Source organism: Oryx dammah, unplaced genomic scaffold (assembly GCF_014754425.2).
Source record: "Oryx dammah isolate SB20612 unplaced genomic scaffold, SCBI_Odam_1.1 HiC_scaffold_2, whole genome shotgun sequence".
In the NCBI taxonomy this organism is placed as follows: Eukaryota; Metazoa; Chordata; class Mammalia; order Artiodactyla; family Bovidae; genus Oryx; species Oryx dammah.
Genome location: NW_024070186.1, coordinates 29,968,341 through 29,987,991, shown reverse-complemented (window position 1 = coordinate 29,987,991; position 19,651 = coordinate 29,968,341). Strand labels below are relative to the sequence as shown.

The 19,651-nt window shown below is 37.6% G+C and overlaps 1 protein-coding gene across 2 annotated transcripts in view; it reads right to left on the bottom strand.

The window, feature by feature from the left end:
- Positions 1 to 931: 931 nt before the first annotated feature.
- The window catches only part of RASA2 (RAS p21 protein activator 2), a 121,389-nt gene continuing 102,669 nt past the window's right edge, over positions 932 to 19,651 (bottom strand). Inside the window, exons 18-24 of one of the 2 annotated variants that reach the window (XM_040233936.1) lie at positions 17,723 to 17,796; positions 17,054 to 17,163; positions 5,692 to 5,774; positions 4,630 to 4,838; positions 3,830 to 3,933; positions 3,296 to 3,485; positions 932 to 1,427 (exon numbers count right to left, since the gene is read on the bottom strand). In XM_040233936.1, coding sequence (XP_040089870.1) covers positions 1,400 to 1,427; positions 3,296 to 3,485; positions 3,830 to 3,933; positions 4,630 to 4,838; positions 5,692 to 5,774; positions 17,054 to 17,163; positions 17,723 to 17,796 — 798 coding nt within the window. In that variant the 3' untranslated portion in view covers positions 932 to 1,399. The remainder of the gene's footprint in view (positions 1,428 to 3,295; positions 3,486 to 3,829; positions 3,934 to 4,629; positions 4,839 to 5,691; positions 5,775 to 17,053; positions 17,164 to 17,722; positions 17,797 to 19,651) is intronic. The other variant, XM_040233937.1, reaches the window with a different exon arrangement.

Here is a 19,651-nt window from a genome sequence, read left to right as displayed (position 1 = left end):
TGTATCTTGAAATATAGCTTATGCTCAGGGAAACAAAAAAGCACTACTAGCTAGACTTACATTAATAAGTCACAGTTTTAAACAGAAACATGTAAAACACTCCAAGGTTCAAAGTACCACATTTAGAAAATGTTTTGAATTTAAAAACACATAATACGAGTACCATGGTTTTTAATACTGATGAAGCAAAGTGTATCCCTCTTAACTTCAAGGTGGCAACTTGCTTCGATTGCTTATTTACAGTTATGATTTTTAGGATAAAGGTAAATTATTAGGGAAAAACAGGATTCATATAGTTGCTTGCCCAGTTCCATTTGGCTAGCAGGCAATAAGGAAACAGCAGTGAAATATAAACATTTTCAAGAAAGCATTATTTCTAGACTTAAACACTGATCATTCAACTGATCATAAAGGTTAGATACCATGGAGTATCTGAAGTATAATCTGGGGTCGCCCAGATGAGTAAAGTGCGCTGAGTGACTGTCCTCGAGTAGGATCTCACCCTCGCGTGGGGAGGAGGGCGTCCTGTGGTGGTGGCCCTTATAATGATGGAGCAACGAGTGAAGTCAAGTGATTATACCACCACCTGTTCCCGTTGTTTACTTTCTCTTCTCTTTCAGAAGTGAAGTCCTTAGAAGTCACAACAACCTGAACTCTCAAATCAAAAATATGAGTACCTGATGTTTAAACGGTGAAACAAAATCTAGTGGTCTGGTTTTGTTTCATCTGCCATCACTCATCCCACAGGTGAACAAGATGCAGCAACAGAACCCGTTCCCCGACTGCTGCTATCCGAGCTCTGTCTGCGTCGCGGAATGGGTAAAAGGCCCACCGACTTTCGAGGGTGCTGCGGTAGCTTTCTAAAGTTTCTGTCGCTGTCCCTAATGTAATGTGTAACGACCGATGCGTCAAAGGAGATCTTTTCTGTTTGTTTTTTTTGAAGAGGAAGGGTCTAGATGAACTAAACGGAAAGCTCTGAATAGTCATGGATTGAAATTTTCCTAGTAAAACACAATGTTGGCAGTATAGAGCAGGCACTAATGGTAGTGAAAAGTCCACAGAACACGGAGTGTTACAAGAAGAGATGGTTTCTTGCTATGGAGGAGTTCTTTTGTTATAAAGCTTCTTTAGGAAGAGTCTTTCTATTAAAAAGAAGTTGCAGAAACATGGCTTTCGACACATAAGATATGAAGGGAATCCTGGGTTTTAAATTCTCTAGTGAAACATCACACCAGAATTTCCAAACAGTTGGTTTCAATTATTAAATATTAAATACAGCGTGAATGCAGGTGACAGTGAAGCCGATGTTCATTCTTAAATACTATGAACAAAATACATGATGAATTGAAAAACTCCAACTAAAATATTTTCCAGTTCTTCTGAATCAATTGGCCAAACTCTAAAATATTTTCCCGATTGGATTTTCCCTAGAAAATAATAAAAATAATTTTTCAAAAGTTGAAAAAAAAATTGTAAAAAGTAACAAATATCTCATAGCATTCAGTATCTGTAATTTTCTCTTGCCAAGTCCTATTTCACTGATTTAGCAAGCTTTTTGTGACTACCCAGTAAATGTCAGGCACTGTTTTAGAAGCTATGGACACAGAGGTGAAGAAAAAATGACAAAACCCTTGGCCCTGTGGAGCCTATATTCTGGTACAGAAAAAATAAGATAAACAAATAAAATATTTAGCACAAGAAAGAGTGGTAGGTCTTAAGAGAGAAAAATACAACTGGCAGGGGTATAGTGTGTGTGGGTGCGGTGGGGGGAGAATACTAGTTAGGAAGGATGCCAAGCACTGGCTAGAACCTCATATGGAAACCTGCCATGGCTCCAAGAAAACTGGATTACTTTACTGTTGGAAGAGAACAAAATATACTAATGTAGAAAAGGCAGTAACAGGATGCTTACAATAACCTTTTCAATGTACTGAGCCTTCCATCTAGGCAGAACACAAATATTTATACCTGTCAAATTGATTTTCATTGTTTATAAAACACAATTAAAATGATCAATCCACATAAGTTTAAAAAAATACTTAAAATGGTTGGGGCCAAGATTCAAAGCCCCCTTATTAATCAGCTCTATGGCCTCCCTGATAGCTCAGTTGGTAAAGAATCCGCCTACAATGTGAGAGACCTGGGTTCAATCCCTGTGTTGGGAAGATCCCCTAGAGAAGAGAAAGGCTACCCACTCCAGTATTTTGGCCTGGAGAATTCCACGGACTCTATAATCCATGGGGTCGCAGAGAGTCAGATGTGACTGAACAATTAAAAAAAAATGACCTTGGGCAAGGCACTTCACTTCCCTGGGCCTTAGTTTCTCTAGCTGTGAAATGGGAATATAACTGTGTTGGGCTGGTGTGAGGATCGATGAGAGTGTACACATCGTGGTAGACATTTATCTGCTGGTCCAAGAACCACCCCTTCCTATCTACCTCTGTGCAAATAGAAGCCTGATTCTAGTGCTGATGCTGGGCAGCCCCATGGTTCAAGGGAAGCCAGGGTAACTTTAGACAAGGTTGCTTTCCTTTTCAGGAAGAAATAGCTCTTTCTGCCTCTAGACACTATTATTATAAATGTGAACTACTGCAGTCCAGCTGTGACCATAAGGGCACCCGCCTAAGGAAGACAGAAATCATCTTGTTGAAGATGGTTGAGGGGCTGGATTGTCCCTGATGACAGTGTTGAGCTGAACTAGCTAAATGTAGAAATCAGGACTTTTAATTTGCGAGATTAAACACTTTCCTATTATTTAAGCCATTGGGATTTTCTGTTACTTGCTGCTAAAAAAAATCTAATTGATGGAATGTAAAGTACTTGGCATAGTGTGTAGCGGTAAGGAGGAAGGTCCTTAATAACTGCTGCTGCTGTTTCTATCAGTGTCCATCTGCCTCTGAGATGTATCCAAAGCATCAATTATAAAACACTTCTAGCACTTTCAAAGCTAATTTTTTTTTTTGTACTTAGGATGTATAAAGGTACTGTGACAGATAAAGAAGAGGATCAGTAAAAATCAAAACAAGAAACTACTAAGTATTCAATTCAATGATTAAATTGAAATATAACACTGAAAGTGACGATAAGGTACTGCCCCAACACAATGAATGATGCTAGAACTGAAAAAGATCCCTGCAGGAGTAACTCAGGAGATTCCTGCACAAGAGAAAGGTTCTAAGTTGGTCTTGAGAGATAAAGGTAGGCAGGAGACCTGCACTGCAGGTGTGAGTAGAGGGTAGCAGAGGAAAGCTCAAACTACGTTCAAAAAAGTTTAAAGTATCTTAACAGTACTTACTTGCTCCCGTATTTCGCACTACTTGATCTTTTCTTCCTATACTTTTCATGAGGTTCATCTAGCTTCTCTATGACACTTTTTATTTGTTGAATTGTCTTGAAGGTTGTTACAGAATCCTCAATTACAAAGTTGGAATAGTCATCAGGCTCTTTCTGTGGTCCTTGATAGACTGCTATAGTTCCACAAGCCTCTACAAAGAAGAAATGAAATCTCTGATCAGACAACTAAATCCATTAAGTATAATCTGTAATATAAATAAGAACTTTTCAAGAGGGGCTCAAGCTGGGAAAAGCTCCCTTGGAAATGCATAGACAACCAAAATCCATACATTTTATTAATTATGATAATTACATTTATGCAAAAACAATATTTTTACTTAAAGAACTCCCTTTGGGAGTTTGTCAGCTTCCATATAGGTAACATTTTGATAAATCTATGAGTATCTTTTGACTTTAAGATAATGCCAAAGCAACACTTCACGAACTGGTAATGAAGGATCATGGTTATATAAGAGAATTTTAATTATATACTTACCTTCCATTTTCTGCAGCTTAAGTAAACTGAGGGTGAAAAGGGAATAAATTCTCTCTGTTTCTCTGTCTTCATCAATATCTATTTGGATGTCTGCAGGGACACCTCTGTGTAAAAATGAAATAAAAGACACTGGAAAAATATCATTTTGTTAACATGCTAGAGACTTCTGACGGTTTGAGACTGAAAACAGAAACAGAATTTTGTAAAAGGAACCTTAGGATCTAGTCTAACTTGATAATTAAATAGAACGAGATCCTTAGGTTTGGTCATTATACGACTATACTCAAAAGGAAGAGGATTTTAAAGTGCAGTCATTTTCATTACCTATGCTTCATCATATTACTTTATAAGTCTGTAAAGCTACCATGGCTGTTCCATGCAATTACAACAAGAATGCTAGGCACTTCTTCCTCAATACCTTGCTCAAGTTTGCACATCTATTTAAACACTGCCCTGCTTTTTTTGACTTATGAAACCACAATTTATTGAGAACATTTTCATCACCCCAAAAGAATCTCTGTATTAAGTACTCCCCATTGTTCCCTCCCTCGAATCCCTCACAACTGCTAATCTACTTTGTCTCCATCAATTTACCTATGCTGGATACTTCAGGTAAGTGTTATCCTAAAGTACATGGCCTTTGTGTCGGACTTCTTTTACCATGTTTTTCTGGCTTCTTTTCAGCATGTTTTCAAGATGCATCCATGCATGTATCAGGATATCATTCCTTTTTATGGATGAATAATATTCCATTGTATGAATCCAGCATATTTAAGACACTGCCTTTAAAAGAAACTTACGCAGTACATGGCTTGCAGCCGAGAGCATTTTCACTGGTCTCCAGACAACAGAGCCAGTTTCCGTTTAGATACGCGGAGGGGTGGTAAGAGCTGAGTCTGTTCTGATTGCATCGGCTCACCCTGCAGAGCACATCTATCCATTCATTAGCTTCTACACAATTATTTGCCTGGACATAGAGTGGTTTCTCCGTGTGTATCACTTGGAACATCTTCACAGACAATTAAGACAAAAAGTTAGTAACAGTTCTAAAAATCAAACACAGTACAAAACACACAAAGGTACATAACAGAAATATAGTTTGCATGGCTAGGTAACTGTTGCTCAGGTATATCATAAACTGGTACATCCCCAGGACTGTTTGAGTTACATGGTACTAAACGGTACAATAGAATATAATTTTTAGAAACTACATGAGTCCTAGGGAAGGGGCTAGCATACAAATAGGAATAAAGGGAAAGAATTTCAGACAGAGGAAAACCTACGGGTAAAGAGAGCAGTGAGAAAATAGAAACAAGGAAATCATCTTGGTTACTTGAGTGCACTGGTATCTATTGGTATGTACTGAAGGGCAGCAGAGGATAAGGCTGCACAGACAGGCTGGGACTATATTCTGAAGGTCAAGCTGAGAAATCGGATAAAACTCAAGTATTGAGAGAAGTTGTTTAGTCACTCAGTTGTTTCTGACTCTTGCGACCCCATGCACTGCAGCCCACCAGGCTCCTCTGTCCATGGGATTTCCCAGGCAAGGATACTGGAGATGGTTGCCATTCCCTTCTCCAGGGGATCTTCCCAACCCATGGATCGAACCTGCATCTACTGCACGGGCAGGCAAATTCTTCACCACTGAGCCCATTGAGTAAAGAATTCTTAACTGAAAAATAGTACCTTTAACTTAATAGGTGAGGCAGACTATACAAAGCATCAACAGTAATGGACAATTTTAAACAGAGTTCCAGCTACCAATTATAAATGTTAATGATTAAAAACAAATACTAACCTCTTTTAAAATTTTCAGCTAAGTAATATATGCAGTTTAAAAAACTTTAAATTATATAACTTACATTTTTCTTGTTGAAAGAGCTCTCTTCCAGTTTTTCCACAGCAAGAATGTTTTTCACTGGAATTGTGTAAATAGCATCTTTGCCTAAATTATAAAAGAAGATAAAATTAAAATAATTTTTATCAGAATTATAAAGGTGAAAGGTTAACTCTATATGGTTTAAGATCATTATCTTGACGGGTGTGTAAGTAACCTACAGATTTCTAAATGGTGCATAATAAATATGTTTTATGGACCAAATGAATTTTCATTGTTTTCCATGATGTGACTTCCTCTTTATTTAATTAAAATTAAAATTAGGGAATAAATTTGATCTCTGTAGAAAATAAAAATGTTATTGTACTTTGCAACATTAATTATATGGGGACTGAAAAAATATGTAATTAACAATAAAGGCCTACTCAAAACTTGCTGAGACATGGAATTTTCTTTCACGGAGTTATTACATAAACAAAGAATCTGACTGTACCTAAGTGGGTTTTTCTGCTTCTCCAACCTAAGGAACTAACCCTCAAAACAATTATTTGAAACTGAAAAATTGTTCATTACTGTTGCATACTGTCTGGTCAGCTGACTAGAGCTACCAAATTTACTTTAAGAGATACAGGGAATGAAAGTAAAAATTTTATTTGGCAGAGTGAATCATTAACCTAATTTAAGAATTTGGAAATTTGTTTGCTAAAGGGGCTCCATAATAGCATGAAGGCTATGATGCATTTCAACTTAAAATTTACTTGAATAAAATAAATTCATATAGTCATAGAAACTAAGCAAATATAATCCTGAACTTTTCTGGTCATTTACATATAAAACGTGGTTCTTAGAAAATGAAGGCTTTGCTTCCCTCCTCCCAACAAACTTCAGTTTAATGACTTGTGGGCTGAAGTGCTGAAGGTGAAGATCTTTTACATTATTCATGGATTAATGTACAGCTTTTGGGTTGGAGACACTAAAAAGGTTTTCTTTATTGAACAGAGAGATTAACAAAGAGTATTTGCTAAGCTTAGTTCCTGCTGTAAAATCTAAAATATGTGTAATTCAAGCAGATATGTGATATACAATATATGTTAAAGTCACTTAATTTAGCTATCACATTTATCCTATACCAGACACTGTCCTAACCACTTGGGATAGAGCAGTGAAAAACATATAAAGCCCCTAATGAAGTTTGTATTTAGGTCTGGAAAGACTGACGAAGGACAAATATTAGGTAGAGATAAGTGCAATAAAGATAGCAACATAAAGTGACATGAAGGAAGTAATTGGGACGTTACTTTAAGTCAGGCAGTTAGGGAAAACTTTTCTGAGGAAACGACATTTAAATTCAACGATTACAAATTATATATACATGGGAAAATAGGAAAAGACTATCAGCGGTCTCCTGGAAGCAGACAAGATCAAATTTATGAAGGGGTGAGGGGAGGCGAGGAGGAAGGAAGCTGAAAGAAGCCACAGCCAGAGCCGCATGGAGGAAAAGACACATCTGCAAAAGGAGGGCTGGTCAGAAGAGCTTCAAGCCAGAGTCACTGGACACAGAGAGCTGGGGGGGAGGGGGGCATACTTAGATGTCTATCAGGATGACTAAGTGGTAAGTCAACCAGGTCCTCACATACTGCCCCCCTCAACCCGCTTGTACTCAGCAACAGTCCACAGAGGCACAGTCCCAGGTTGAAGCAGTGAAGATGCGTACTGGCTGGAAAGCGGGGTAGCCACAGGCTGCGGATGGTGCCCATGCCAGGGGACGAGCACCAGCACCCCTGCCCATCAGCAGCTCATCCTGTCCCTCCCTCTAAACCACTGGCCATGAGCTACTGGACCCTCAGGCAGGTGAATGCACAGAAATGAGCAAATTGCCAAAAAAATCACCAAACAGATGAGGAAAATCAGCACTCTGAAGGAAACATGTACAACAAAGAGAATAACATTGGAGGAGATCGGGGGTGTAACAAATGAGGGGGCAGAGGAGACATGCCTTTGGGTACCAACCTACATGGGGCACCACAGCGTCCAGAGAACTTAAAAATTGTGCAGGAAGTAGATTTTGTAGATTTTCAACAACTCTTTAGATTTGCTGAATACACAAAGCATGCCCACATCCTAGAATTGCTGTGTTTGTTCATTTCTGGACAAATTATATCACAGCAGACAGAGAGAAAATGCATTGTTCCCAGGCACACATGACATTATTATTATTAGAGTTAACTGAAATTAACTGAAGTTGCTAATGTTAACTTGAATGAATTGCAAAGTGAATCAGCAAAACAGAAGACTGTACTGAGGACTCTCCAAATATACAGTACAAAAGGACAGAGAAACAAAGTAAAGATAAGAGCCATGATGGATGAATTTAGAAGTTTTGAGATCAGCTGCAGTAAGCGTTCCAGAAACAACTGAGTTATCAGAAGAAAATTACCAATGAAAATGTCCAAGAATAAAGATAGAAATCTTCAGACTGAAAGGACCCATCAAGTGCTAATGAAAGAATGAAAGTGTAGGAAGAAAGAAAGGTAACACTTAGACACTGGGCAGTAGAATATTAGAGCTTGAAGGTTAAAGAAAGTCCAGAGGGTTTCCAAGGAGAAGAATCAAGACTAAGACTGACATCAAAATCCTTACCACCAACGAGTGAGTGAAGTCGCTCAGTCGTGTCCAACTCTTTGCGACCCCATGGACTGTAGCCCACCAGGCTCCTCCATCCATGGAATTTTCTAGGCAAGAGTACTGGAGTGGGTTGCCATTTCCTTCTCCAGGGGATCTTCCCAACCCGGGGATCAAACCCGGGTCTCCCACATTACGGGCAGACGCTTTACCATCTGAGCCACCATGGAATCTCACTAACAATGGAAACTAGTAAATCGTGGAGAAATATCTTAAAAATCTTACAGGAAATGATTTTTAAATCCGGTCTAACATCATTCAAGTGTAAGGGTAAAATATTTTTTCTAATATGTAAGAACTCTGAAAATTTATCAGCCCTAAAGCTATACGAAATAATTCCTTGAGGACATAACTCCTGCAAAATAAGTAAGAATCCAGGAAAAAGACAAATTTGTTAATATAAGAAATAGTGTTGGGCAAAGACATCAGAAAAACTGATAAGAATGGTTAGAAAAGGGCTTCTCAGGTGGCACTAGTGGTGAACAACCTGCCTGCCACTGCCAGTGCAGGAGAGGTAAGAGGCGTGGGTTCGATCTCTTGAGTTGGGAAGATTCCCTGGAGGAGGGCATGGCAACCCACTCCAGTATTCTTGCCATGGACAGAGGAGCCTGGTCACAAACTCCATGGACAGCATGGTCCACAGGGCTGCAAAGAGTTGGATACGACTGAAGCCGACTTAGCACACATGCATGGTTAGAAAAAAATGATGACAACATAAAAAGGTAAAAGAAACAGAAACTAGTACTAAAATTTAAGATGACTTCATTAGGTAGTGTTAGGAAAAATAAATTTGAAAGCATGCCATGTTCCTTCTCAGCTTGAATGGAGACGGTGATTAACTGCAGACAATAAGATGAACATGTAAATTTAAACCTATCTGTTAACATTTTAAAAGTAGAAACAGAATGTCCACATTCTCTCACTAGATAAGACAGAGTGAATATGTGTGGGACTGATGATTCCAATTAAAATGCAGGGAAAAAAACCAATCCCAAAGAACAGAAGAGCTTAATAAACAGAAAACACAAAACAAAATATTGGTTACAGTAATCACAATAAATGTGAGGGTATTAAGTTTCCCTATTAAATGCCAAATCCAGTTTTAGTTAAAAATCACCATCACCTTCTCAAAAAGTTAAACATAAAGTTAGTTACATATGACTCACTGATTTCACTCCTAGATACAGACCCAAGAGAAGTGAAAATATATTTCTACACAAAAACGTGTATGTGAATGTTCACAGCAGCATTGTTCATAATAATAAAAAACTGCAAACAATTTAAAGGTACATCAACTGATAAACTGGTAAAATCTGGAATATATCCAGTGAAATATTATTCAGCCATAACGTACTGATTCATGCCACATCACAGATGAACTTTGAAAACATCATGCTAAGTGAAAGAAGGCAGTCACCAAAGGCTGTGTGCTGATGCGTGCTAAGTCACTTCAGTCATGTCTGACTCTGTATGCCTCTACAGACTGTAGCCCTCTAGGCTCCTCTGTCCATGGGATTCTCCAGGCAAGGATACTGGAGTGGGTTGCCACACCCTCCTCCAGGGGATCTTTCCAACCCAGGGATCTAACCCACGTCTCTTATGTCTCCTGCGTTGGCAGGAAAGTTCTTTACCACTAGGAAGATGGGAAAGTCCAAAACCTGGGAAGCCCAAAGGGTTACTCTTTAAGTCCATTTACATGAAATGTCCAGAACAGGCAAATCCACAGAGACAAAAAGCAGATTTGTGTTTGCCAGGGGCTGGGAGAAGGAAGGACAGGGCAGTGACTGTTAATGGGTACAGGTTTTCTTTCTGGGGGGATAAAAATGCTCTGTAACCAGTGGTGACTGCATAACTTTGTGAATATACTGAAAATGAATTATATACTTTCAATAGGTGAATTTTACAGTATGTGAATTCTATTTCTATTAAAAAAAATTACTACCCCAAGAAAAACAGAAGTCCAGCTAGACACTGGTCCTAAGGAACATAGCTGAAATAAAGTAACTGTTCATCTTTTTTTTTTTTTGATAGTAGTATACTGAAGTTGCATACTTCTGTTCCTCAGAAAATAAGTATAAGCCTGGGAAAATTATTAAAAACAACCACTTCAGGGTGCTGGAAAATAACCAAACGCAAGTAAAAATCTGAGAAGTGTTCATCCATGAGCAACTGCCATCAATTCAGTTCAGTTGCTCAGTCGTGTCCTCTTTGCGACCCCATGAATCGCAGCACGCCAGGCCTCCCTGTCCATCACCAACTCCCGGAGTTCACTAAGACTGACATCCATTGAGTCCGTGATGCCATCCAGCCATCTCATCTTCGGTCGTCCCCTTCTCCTCCTGCCCCCAATCCCTCCCAGCATCAGAGTCTTTTCCAATGAGTCAACTCTTCGCATGAGGTGGCCGAAGTACTGGAGCTTCAGCTTTAGCATCATTCCTTCCAAAGAAATCCCAGGGCTGATCTTCTTCAGAATGGACTGGTTGGATCTCCTTGCAGTCCAAGGGACTCTCAAGAGTCTTCTCCAACACCACAGTTCAAAAGCATCAATTCTTCGGCGCTCAGCTTTCTTCACAGTCCAACTCTCACATCCATACATGACCACTGGAAAAACCACAGCCTTGACTAGACGGACCTTAGTCGGCAAAGTAATGTCTTTGCTTTTGAATATGCTATCTAGGTTGGTCATAACTTTTCTTCCAAGGAGTGAGCGTCTTTTAATTTCATGGCTATACTATAGCTTAGGTTAAAAACTGGATTTATTGTCTTCCAGGGAGGAGTTGTTTCCATAACTCCTCAGTTCAGTGAAAACTCACAGCTTTACTGGCTGAAGGTTGCAGATTCAGCCTAAGGGTGAGATTTTAGAAACAACAGAGCTATAGAAAGGCTGAGATCATAAACACACCACATCCCTGGCTGACTGCTAAAGATGCCTGTATATGGATCATCCCAGAGCCTGGCAAAAGTGGAAAGCTTGGGGAGACTTGTGAATTTGCTGTGCCTTTGAATATGTTCAAAAACAGCACAGGTGATAAAAGGTAAGACGACTTACTGACTTCAGGCATTTGAGCTCTATGCTCAAATCATTGGCTGACCACTAAGCTAAGAAAGCTCAGGTGAGACCCCTAGGGAGGAAGCTAGGATTAGGGAATAAAACAAAATCTGAGTAAAGACAATAGCAGCTATACAATGAGAGAGAGAGAATGAGAGAGACACACACACACACACAAAACAGACACTGCAGTTTGAATCTAGGCAAGCCTTCAGAAGAACAAACAGAATCCAGACACACTATAATTTATTACATACAATGTTCAGTTTTTAACCAAAAAAATAAGATGTGAAAAACAGAAAACTGTGACCCATGCTTGGGAAAGAAAGTAGCCAACAACCTGAGTCTGAGTGGGCTCAAATGCTGAATTTATTCTATTAGCAAGCAAAGCCATTATTATAAATGTTTAAATAATAAGGAAAATGTGCTAATGATGACTGAACAAATGTGGACTTTAAACAGGAGAACAGAAACTATAAAAAGAATCAAACAGAAATTTTAGAGCTGAAAGGCACAATAAATGGAATGACAAATTCATCACATTTAGCTAAAAAGACTTGAGATGGTAAATAAGTCAATGAATGTAAATAGAAATTATCCAAGCTAAAGAACAAAGATAAAGAATGAAGACAAATGAACTGAGTCTCACAGAGACCTGTGAAATGGTCTCAAGCATGCCTGGATAAGTATAATTTGAGTCCTAAGAAGGAGAGAAAATGGACAGATATAAGTAAAAAAACTTTTTTAAGCTGGTGAAAACCCTTAGCTTATGGCTTAAAGAAACTCAAATCCCAACAACCTATTGAAAAATTTCAACTGCCAAGCAATACATTTTATGCCCATTATTAGAACAAAAAAGAAAGAAGGAGCAATGATAGAATGGGGGAAATATGGGAAAGTCTTTAATGAGGTTCAATTTCTCTTAAAAAATGTTCAGTGCATTTAATAGCCTAAGAAATCATTGCATACTCCATGGTTGCAAAGATATTCTCTTTTGCTTTCACTGATCCTCTTATCTTGAATTAAATTTTGTGTGTACTATGACATAAGATGAAGTTCACTTTCTGTGTCTACCCAGTTGTTCCTACACCATTTGTTGAAAATACATTCCTTTCCCAGTTGAACTGTCTTGACAATTCTGTCAAAACTAAACTGACCATATGTGTGTGTGTCTTTCTGGACTCCTGACTTCACCTCTAGCTTTTAAGTCAAAATCTCAGACTTGAATATTGTAGCTTAGTTATAGTCCTTCAATTTTATTTTTTTTCAACACTGCTTCAGCCATTGTAAGTCCTCTGTTCTCCCACTGACATCAATTTTAGAATCAATTTGTCAATTTTTACCAAAAAAACTTGTAGATTTGTAGTGGGACTGTGTTAAAATCAAGATGAATTTGAGAAGTGACTTCTTAAAAAATATCGAAACTTCAAATCCACAAACATGACACATTAAAGAAAAAAATACTCCAGAGCCCTGCGTATCAAAATGTGTGCTCAGTTCCTAAGTGGTGTCCAGCTCTTTCACGACCCCATAGCCTGTAGCCCACCAGGCTCCCCTCTGTCCATGGGATTCTTCAGGCAAGAATATTGGAACAGGTTGCCATTTCCTCCTCCAGGGGATCTTCCTGACCCAGGGATCGAACCTGCATCTCCTGCACGGGCAGGCGGATTCTTTACCACTGAGACATCTGGGAAGCCCCGTGTGTCAAGACAGGAACAGGTAAAAAACAAGTATTGAGAGTTGTGTTTAAAACATCATGAAAACTTCTTTTATACTGTCCATAGATTATATGAGCTAGAACACAGACAGCATACGGAAATTGTGTAGGCTCTACATACATAACTGTGTATAAAAGGTCATCCCCAAGTAGACAAGATCTAATCAAATTTGGAGAACACATATGGGATTTCAGAGATGAATTTGTTCATCAAATATTATTAGTAAGCTTGATGGAAATTTTAGAAAGTGGTTCTTAATTCAGAAAACAGCGTATCTGGAAGCATGGTGTTCTCTGAAGAATACCATTTATTACAAATTAATAAACGCCTAACGATAGTAGTAAAAACATGGTCCTTATGCACCGAGGATGGTAAAAGACTGGGGTGAAAGACATAAAAGCAATGACCACACAGTGTGACAAAACTTACCACTAATACGCTAAAGAAATACAGTAAGAGAATACCCATCTGAAGTAGCTAGAGCTTTATGAAAATGACTTCCATAAAGAGCTGACATTGGATCTGAGGCTTAAAGGACAACAAATTACACAAGTAAAGAAGGAAAGAAAGATTTCTAGACAGAGCAAATGCAAAAACATGAATGCAAAAGAGCACAACTGAAAGGAACTTCAAGAGTCAACCTGGCAAAGCGACATATGGAGAATGCAGAAGATGAGGCTGCACCGACGAGATGGGAAAAGGCTGCAACATGGATCACATTTGATTACAGCAGACAACTAGAAGAACTGCTTGTAGAAGATGACCACATCACAGTAGAGCAATATAAAACCATAATCACAGGCACACAGATCCATCCAAAACTGTCAAGGTAATCATGGTGACAGCTGGATGAACGCCCTATGACATTCATTTACCACATTAGTTTTGTGATATTGAAGATTAGTCACTTACTATTACTTAAGTGGGCATCAAATTTTAACTTATTTGAGAAAAACCCTTAAAACTGAGAAAATTCTAATTATTTTCCTAGTAAATTGGAAAAAGAATCTTATTATTTGATTCTAAGTGACAGAAATACTTCATTCAGAATATTAGTGTCCAGTAGGAGTAAACAGTGGAAGACTCAATGATTTAAAGCTATGTTACAGAATAACTGGGAGGCACTCTTTGAAACACCAAAGTCATAAAGTGTAATAAGAAACTATCTAACTAGCAGTCTTAGCTATGCAGAAAATTGCAAGGAACCAGGAAGTAAGCAAAACATTTGCTGAGCAACCAAAGGGAGAATCCAAAGCCTATGTATTTTGTTCACAGAGGAAAGTCCTGAAATGTTCAGTCAAAGCCTTTTAATCATACACATAATTTTAACAAACATAGTACCTACATCCTTACTCACAGTATAGTAGCAGTAAAAATGGAATTGGGGGTAATAGATGGGAATGAGATGTTACATTACCATTCACTGACAGCACAAGAAATTTAAGGTGACAGCCTGAACATAAAGGGGATAATGAAAAACTGTATAAAGCAAACACATGAACACAAAATAGCACAGCAGTCAAAGGCAGGTAGCTGGGAAGTAAACAGCTGCACACATCCATAAGCAGCCCTGAAAACATCACTAAATCAGAGTACTAAATGATAATTAACATTATCAATGAGAGCCCCAAGTCATCTAGAAAATGTTAACTTACGTTCAATGAACTCTTTTTTAGAAGGCAGGGAAGCATGTAATACATTTTGGAAAAATCCAACAAAACAGTTAAAAACAAAAAGCATGGATGCTTAAAACTGTAGGCTTTGGTAAATAATCTCTAAACTTTATGTAACAGAGCTCATTTCTCCAATACCATTCCAACATGTTAAATTTCTTAAGGCCTGAAAATAACGGAACTTCCAATGTGTCTATTCTATAGCTTAGACCAATCTAATCATTCTACAGAATTTTATCCTCATAAGATCACTGGATAGAACAGAAGTTCCTGAGAACTGTGCATAGCCTCTGGAACTATGAACTTCCTGAAATTATATGTGAGACTTTGTGTCTCTTGTGTGTACATGCATTTTTTTCTAGAGGAAAAGGATCTGAAACTATCATCTGATTTCTAAAGTCTTAAAGCAAAGACTTCAGAATACTGGTTTAGATTAGAAAATACTTTAAATGAGGAGAAAACAGCCAATTTATTCATAGAAAATGACTAACTTATGAAAACATAATCAGCATATTATACCAGCTATTACTAAAATGTTACTATATATGTGAGAGCATTTATATAGTATTCAATATAAACTATAAACACTAAAACTTTAAGAAACGTGTAGCTTAAAGAATGCTGTCTGGAAGTGCAAGGATGCAGCCCGTTGATCTTTAGTCATTAGAATATTCATATTCCACAACAAAACATCTAGGTGCCTAAAAATATAGTGCATCTGGCTTCATATGTCTTACTACTGTATTTGGACATATTCGGTCATTCTGGCTAAAGATTCTAAGGAATTATGAAACAAAAGTTCTTTTCACTTTCCTCCTTAAGAATCTCCACTGAAGCACCCATGCTTAACTGAAACGACATTCTCTTGAAAGTATCTTATGTCTGGTGTTTATCATTTCAGAATTTATACCAAGCACTCTTTACCTAACAGATTTGACAGATTAACCAAGACTCCATTTCCTCTGTGAAACATCCTGAGTGATGCTCATGAGGCACTGAATCCTTGTGGCTGCTAGGGTTCTATTAAGCTTGTACCCTTTGATTTCCACTGGTTAGGCTGTTTTGATTATAGAGTCTGCTAGGTTTGTTCCAAGACTTTATGCCATTTTTCCATGCTGTAATTATAATTTACTTAACATTATGTAAAGTGACACAGTAAGTGACACCAAGAGGCATATATTTATCTGAAAATCAGGCACTCTGAAAAGCTTTTCAAAAAAGGAGACCAGCACCCACACAAATCAAGTTGATTTATATGGGTGTGAGACAGTGGCAAAAGCTTAGGGTAACTATCGTGACTCTAAAAGGATTCTATAATTGGATCACTTTTCAAGTATTTATTAATAATTTCCAGCTTCACTTTGGAGAAATCAACCAAGAAAAGATCTTGGCTCTCTATCAAAAGACTGGTAAACAAACATAACTACTTAAGCAATGCATGCATCTTTTGTTGTTGTTTTAAAGTGATTCTTGCTTTAACTGACCTTTTTGGCTAAGTGAATACTTTGGGTCCTGATCACTTCCAACAGAAGGGAGTTTACTATATGTGACCTATGATCAAGATATTAAGTTCTTGCCAAGATATCAGAGGCTAGTGGCCTTTTATGGATAATGCTTTACCCCAAAGGAATACACTCAAAAGGCAGAGATGATAAGCATTATGTCAGTCCACTGAGGGACAAACTTTGCCTCTCCAAAACTCTCAAATCACACTATAGGAAGATGGCTTTCTTTACCCAGAAAGACAATTTGTGCCTTTTCAGGAGGCAAATTACTAGAATCTTCATCTTAAGAGTTAGCCAGGATAATATAAATGAATGAATGTTTTAACTGAATAGGAAACACTGTCTATGGTATAACTGTGGGAATTTCTGGCAAACTACTGAAACACTCTCATTTGTTAGAAAATGATTCTTACCAATCTGATTCTGGAAGTTAAAGAAACCTCTAAGTTCTAAAATATCTAACTGTTGTTCCTTATATACTAATTTTTAAAAAATGGATTTACCATGGATTTTTAGAAAACAGATCATACTGTACGAATACCACTTTTAGTAACACAAGACAGTCAATGTAAGAGAAAAAATGTTACTTACATGGTGTCATTAGTCACATATTTATTATATTTTTAGCTTGTATGCATCACTGTGAGAAACCATAAGCTATTAATGTTAGTAAAAAGGTTCACTAGTCACATTGAGCAGCGGAAAAAGACATCTTCACTGGGAATCAGGAGGAGACCCCACAGAAAAGCGTAAACACAACTACCTGGCTGCTTGTGGTAGGTGAGCTCTCTGCTTGTTAAGCAGAACCACCGTTTCTTGAAATTCTTTTTTCCAATCCGAGTTCTTCCCTGAGCTCTTTTATACATCTCACTGCCAAAACAACAGATGTAAACATTTAACTACAAATATTAAAAGAGTTAATCCAAAACAACAACAAAAAAATTGGCAGTCATTTCTTTTAATTTCAAATGACATGAACAGTTGTCAAAGACTATATTAAGTAGATGAAACGTCTTTGCCATCTATAACTGCTACCATTTATTTTGACAATACTAAGGGAATAAAATCTTCAAATAACTTAATATTTACAACTGTCCTATCCAAAACTAAAAAGGCCAAATGAGTAATTTTCCACTTTAACTTCCAATGAAAACAGTGAGACTGAACAATGCTGTTACTTTTTTTTCAAAGTACTCTAATACCCATACTTTCACTATTTTTGAAAACAACTCTCGTGCTGTATGGAAAGAAGTCATGTCCATATGGCATGAAGTTAATAGGACAGTGAGGGTGAATTACCTGACTGATGTTATGGGCAGTTTTAGCACAGAACAAAACCCAGTCTTCTTCACTTCTGCACCCATGCTCTTTGTACTTACTTACTGTCTATACTGAAATACGACTTTAATATCTACTTTCATTAAATTACCCTTCTTTCAGGTGCACAGGCTCGCTTGTACCACTGGACTCTTTAGTTTCAGTAGATGAAATTTCATCCAAGAACTAAATGAAGAAAGGGGCAAATGTTACACTTTGTGATAAGGTACCTCATAAATTTAATCAGTGTCAGACAGATAATATAGTGAAGTTCTTTATTAAGGAACAAAGCAAAACACATATTTAATTGTAGAGGAAGACCCCAAAATACATAAATAGGTATTCTAAAAATCTTATTCTTAAAGTTACTTAAAAACCCAGAATATGTGTCCCTATAGAAATAACTCAACCCACAATCCCTTAACTGCAACTCTGAAACCTATAAAGTTCTGAGTACACAGACCTTTTTGCTTCTGATTTACAGTAAACTCATTTACAGTAACAACATAAACTGCGGAAAGGCTATTTAAAGCCTGTATTTATCCTACTTAGAGTGGATATTCACTACAATGCTACATAAACATTCATATGTTTGATTATGGGATGTTATCCTGTGATCTCCTATAATATATAGCATATACCTATTATCTTTCGAAAGTCTGAAAAACTGAATTCTGAAATACTTCTGTTCCCAAAGATTTTTGATACAGGTTGTGAACCTCTATTTTGGGTCATGGATCATCAAACTACAGCTCAGCAGGACAAATTTAACTGGTTTTTTGTAAGGCCCACAAGTTAAGAACATTTTTAAAATTTTTAAAGGGTTGTAAAATCATAGAGAAATATGCAGCACTGCCTTTACATGGGCCATCAGTCTGTATTTACTCACTGGCCCTTACAGAAAAGTTTGAGGGCTTTTATTACACATAATTGACTTCAGCCCTCAGAGCTAATATTTCAGTTTCTGACTAAAGTATAATTTGGGTTCTCTGGAATAACCTGGAAATCTAATAACCATTTAGAAACTTCCTATGGAAAATGTGAGCAAGTGGTGGCTCAAGAAAATCTGGAGTACCCAAATCCAGCAATGGCAAACCACCCAATGATGAGCATTCAGCTCCATGAATATGTTACCTCAACTGTCAAGAGATTCCTGACACGTGGCTTCTCTTCATAGGAAAGGAGAATTCAGGGTTCAGGGACAATTCCTGTTCTTAGAAAAGACTCCTATTTTGCCCTATAAGTGAACTATTTAGTCCTTGTTTCTTCCTTTATACTTTTCTGTGTTGTCCCGCTTAGGGTTTAAAACAAAAATAAAGTACATTCCAATAAGGATGACAGAGAATAATCTAAGGTAGAATTTGTGGGGACAGTCATTTTCTCCCAAGACTGGCTATAGATTGCCCGTGAGAATCTCCATTTGTGGTATTTTCCAGTATGGTGTTTACTTCAAGTTCGCTGGAAGAAATCTTAATAAGTGAAAGAACAAGGACAGAGTTTCTTTTGAATCATATGTGGGTGACAAAGAACAAGTATTCAAGGGAACTAAAGAAGTCTCCTATTGCATCTTCAGTTCTCACAAACGGGCCATGCACTAATGGAGTGAGAAAGAATTACTTGAATATTTTATTTCTTGGTGTTTGCCTGTGGGCACTAATTTTCTTATTTAATATTTATTTATAGTTATTAAATTTATTACTTGTTATACTGTTAAGGAATATGAGGTAAACCTAGTTATAGAAAGCGAAAGGAAACATAATAATTAAGGTGGACTCTAGGCAGGGAGAATATAGGCCTCAATTTGCTCAGGGCCATTCTGTCTACAACTTTGGTCCTGGCATAATCAAAGTACTTCTTTTTATTCTTGAAAACTTTGTAGGTTTGGACACTAAATTATATGGTCAACCTGTTTATAGACCTATTCTGGTATTCTTCCTAGACTTTGTGGAAATTAAGTATAGGATTCAGGGTTATAAACTATATTCTCCTCTGGAGCAGTGACCAATGTCACTAGTGAGAGCACCACTAATTAAATGAGAAA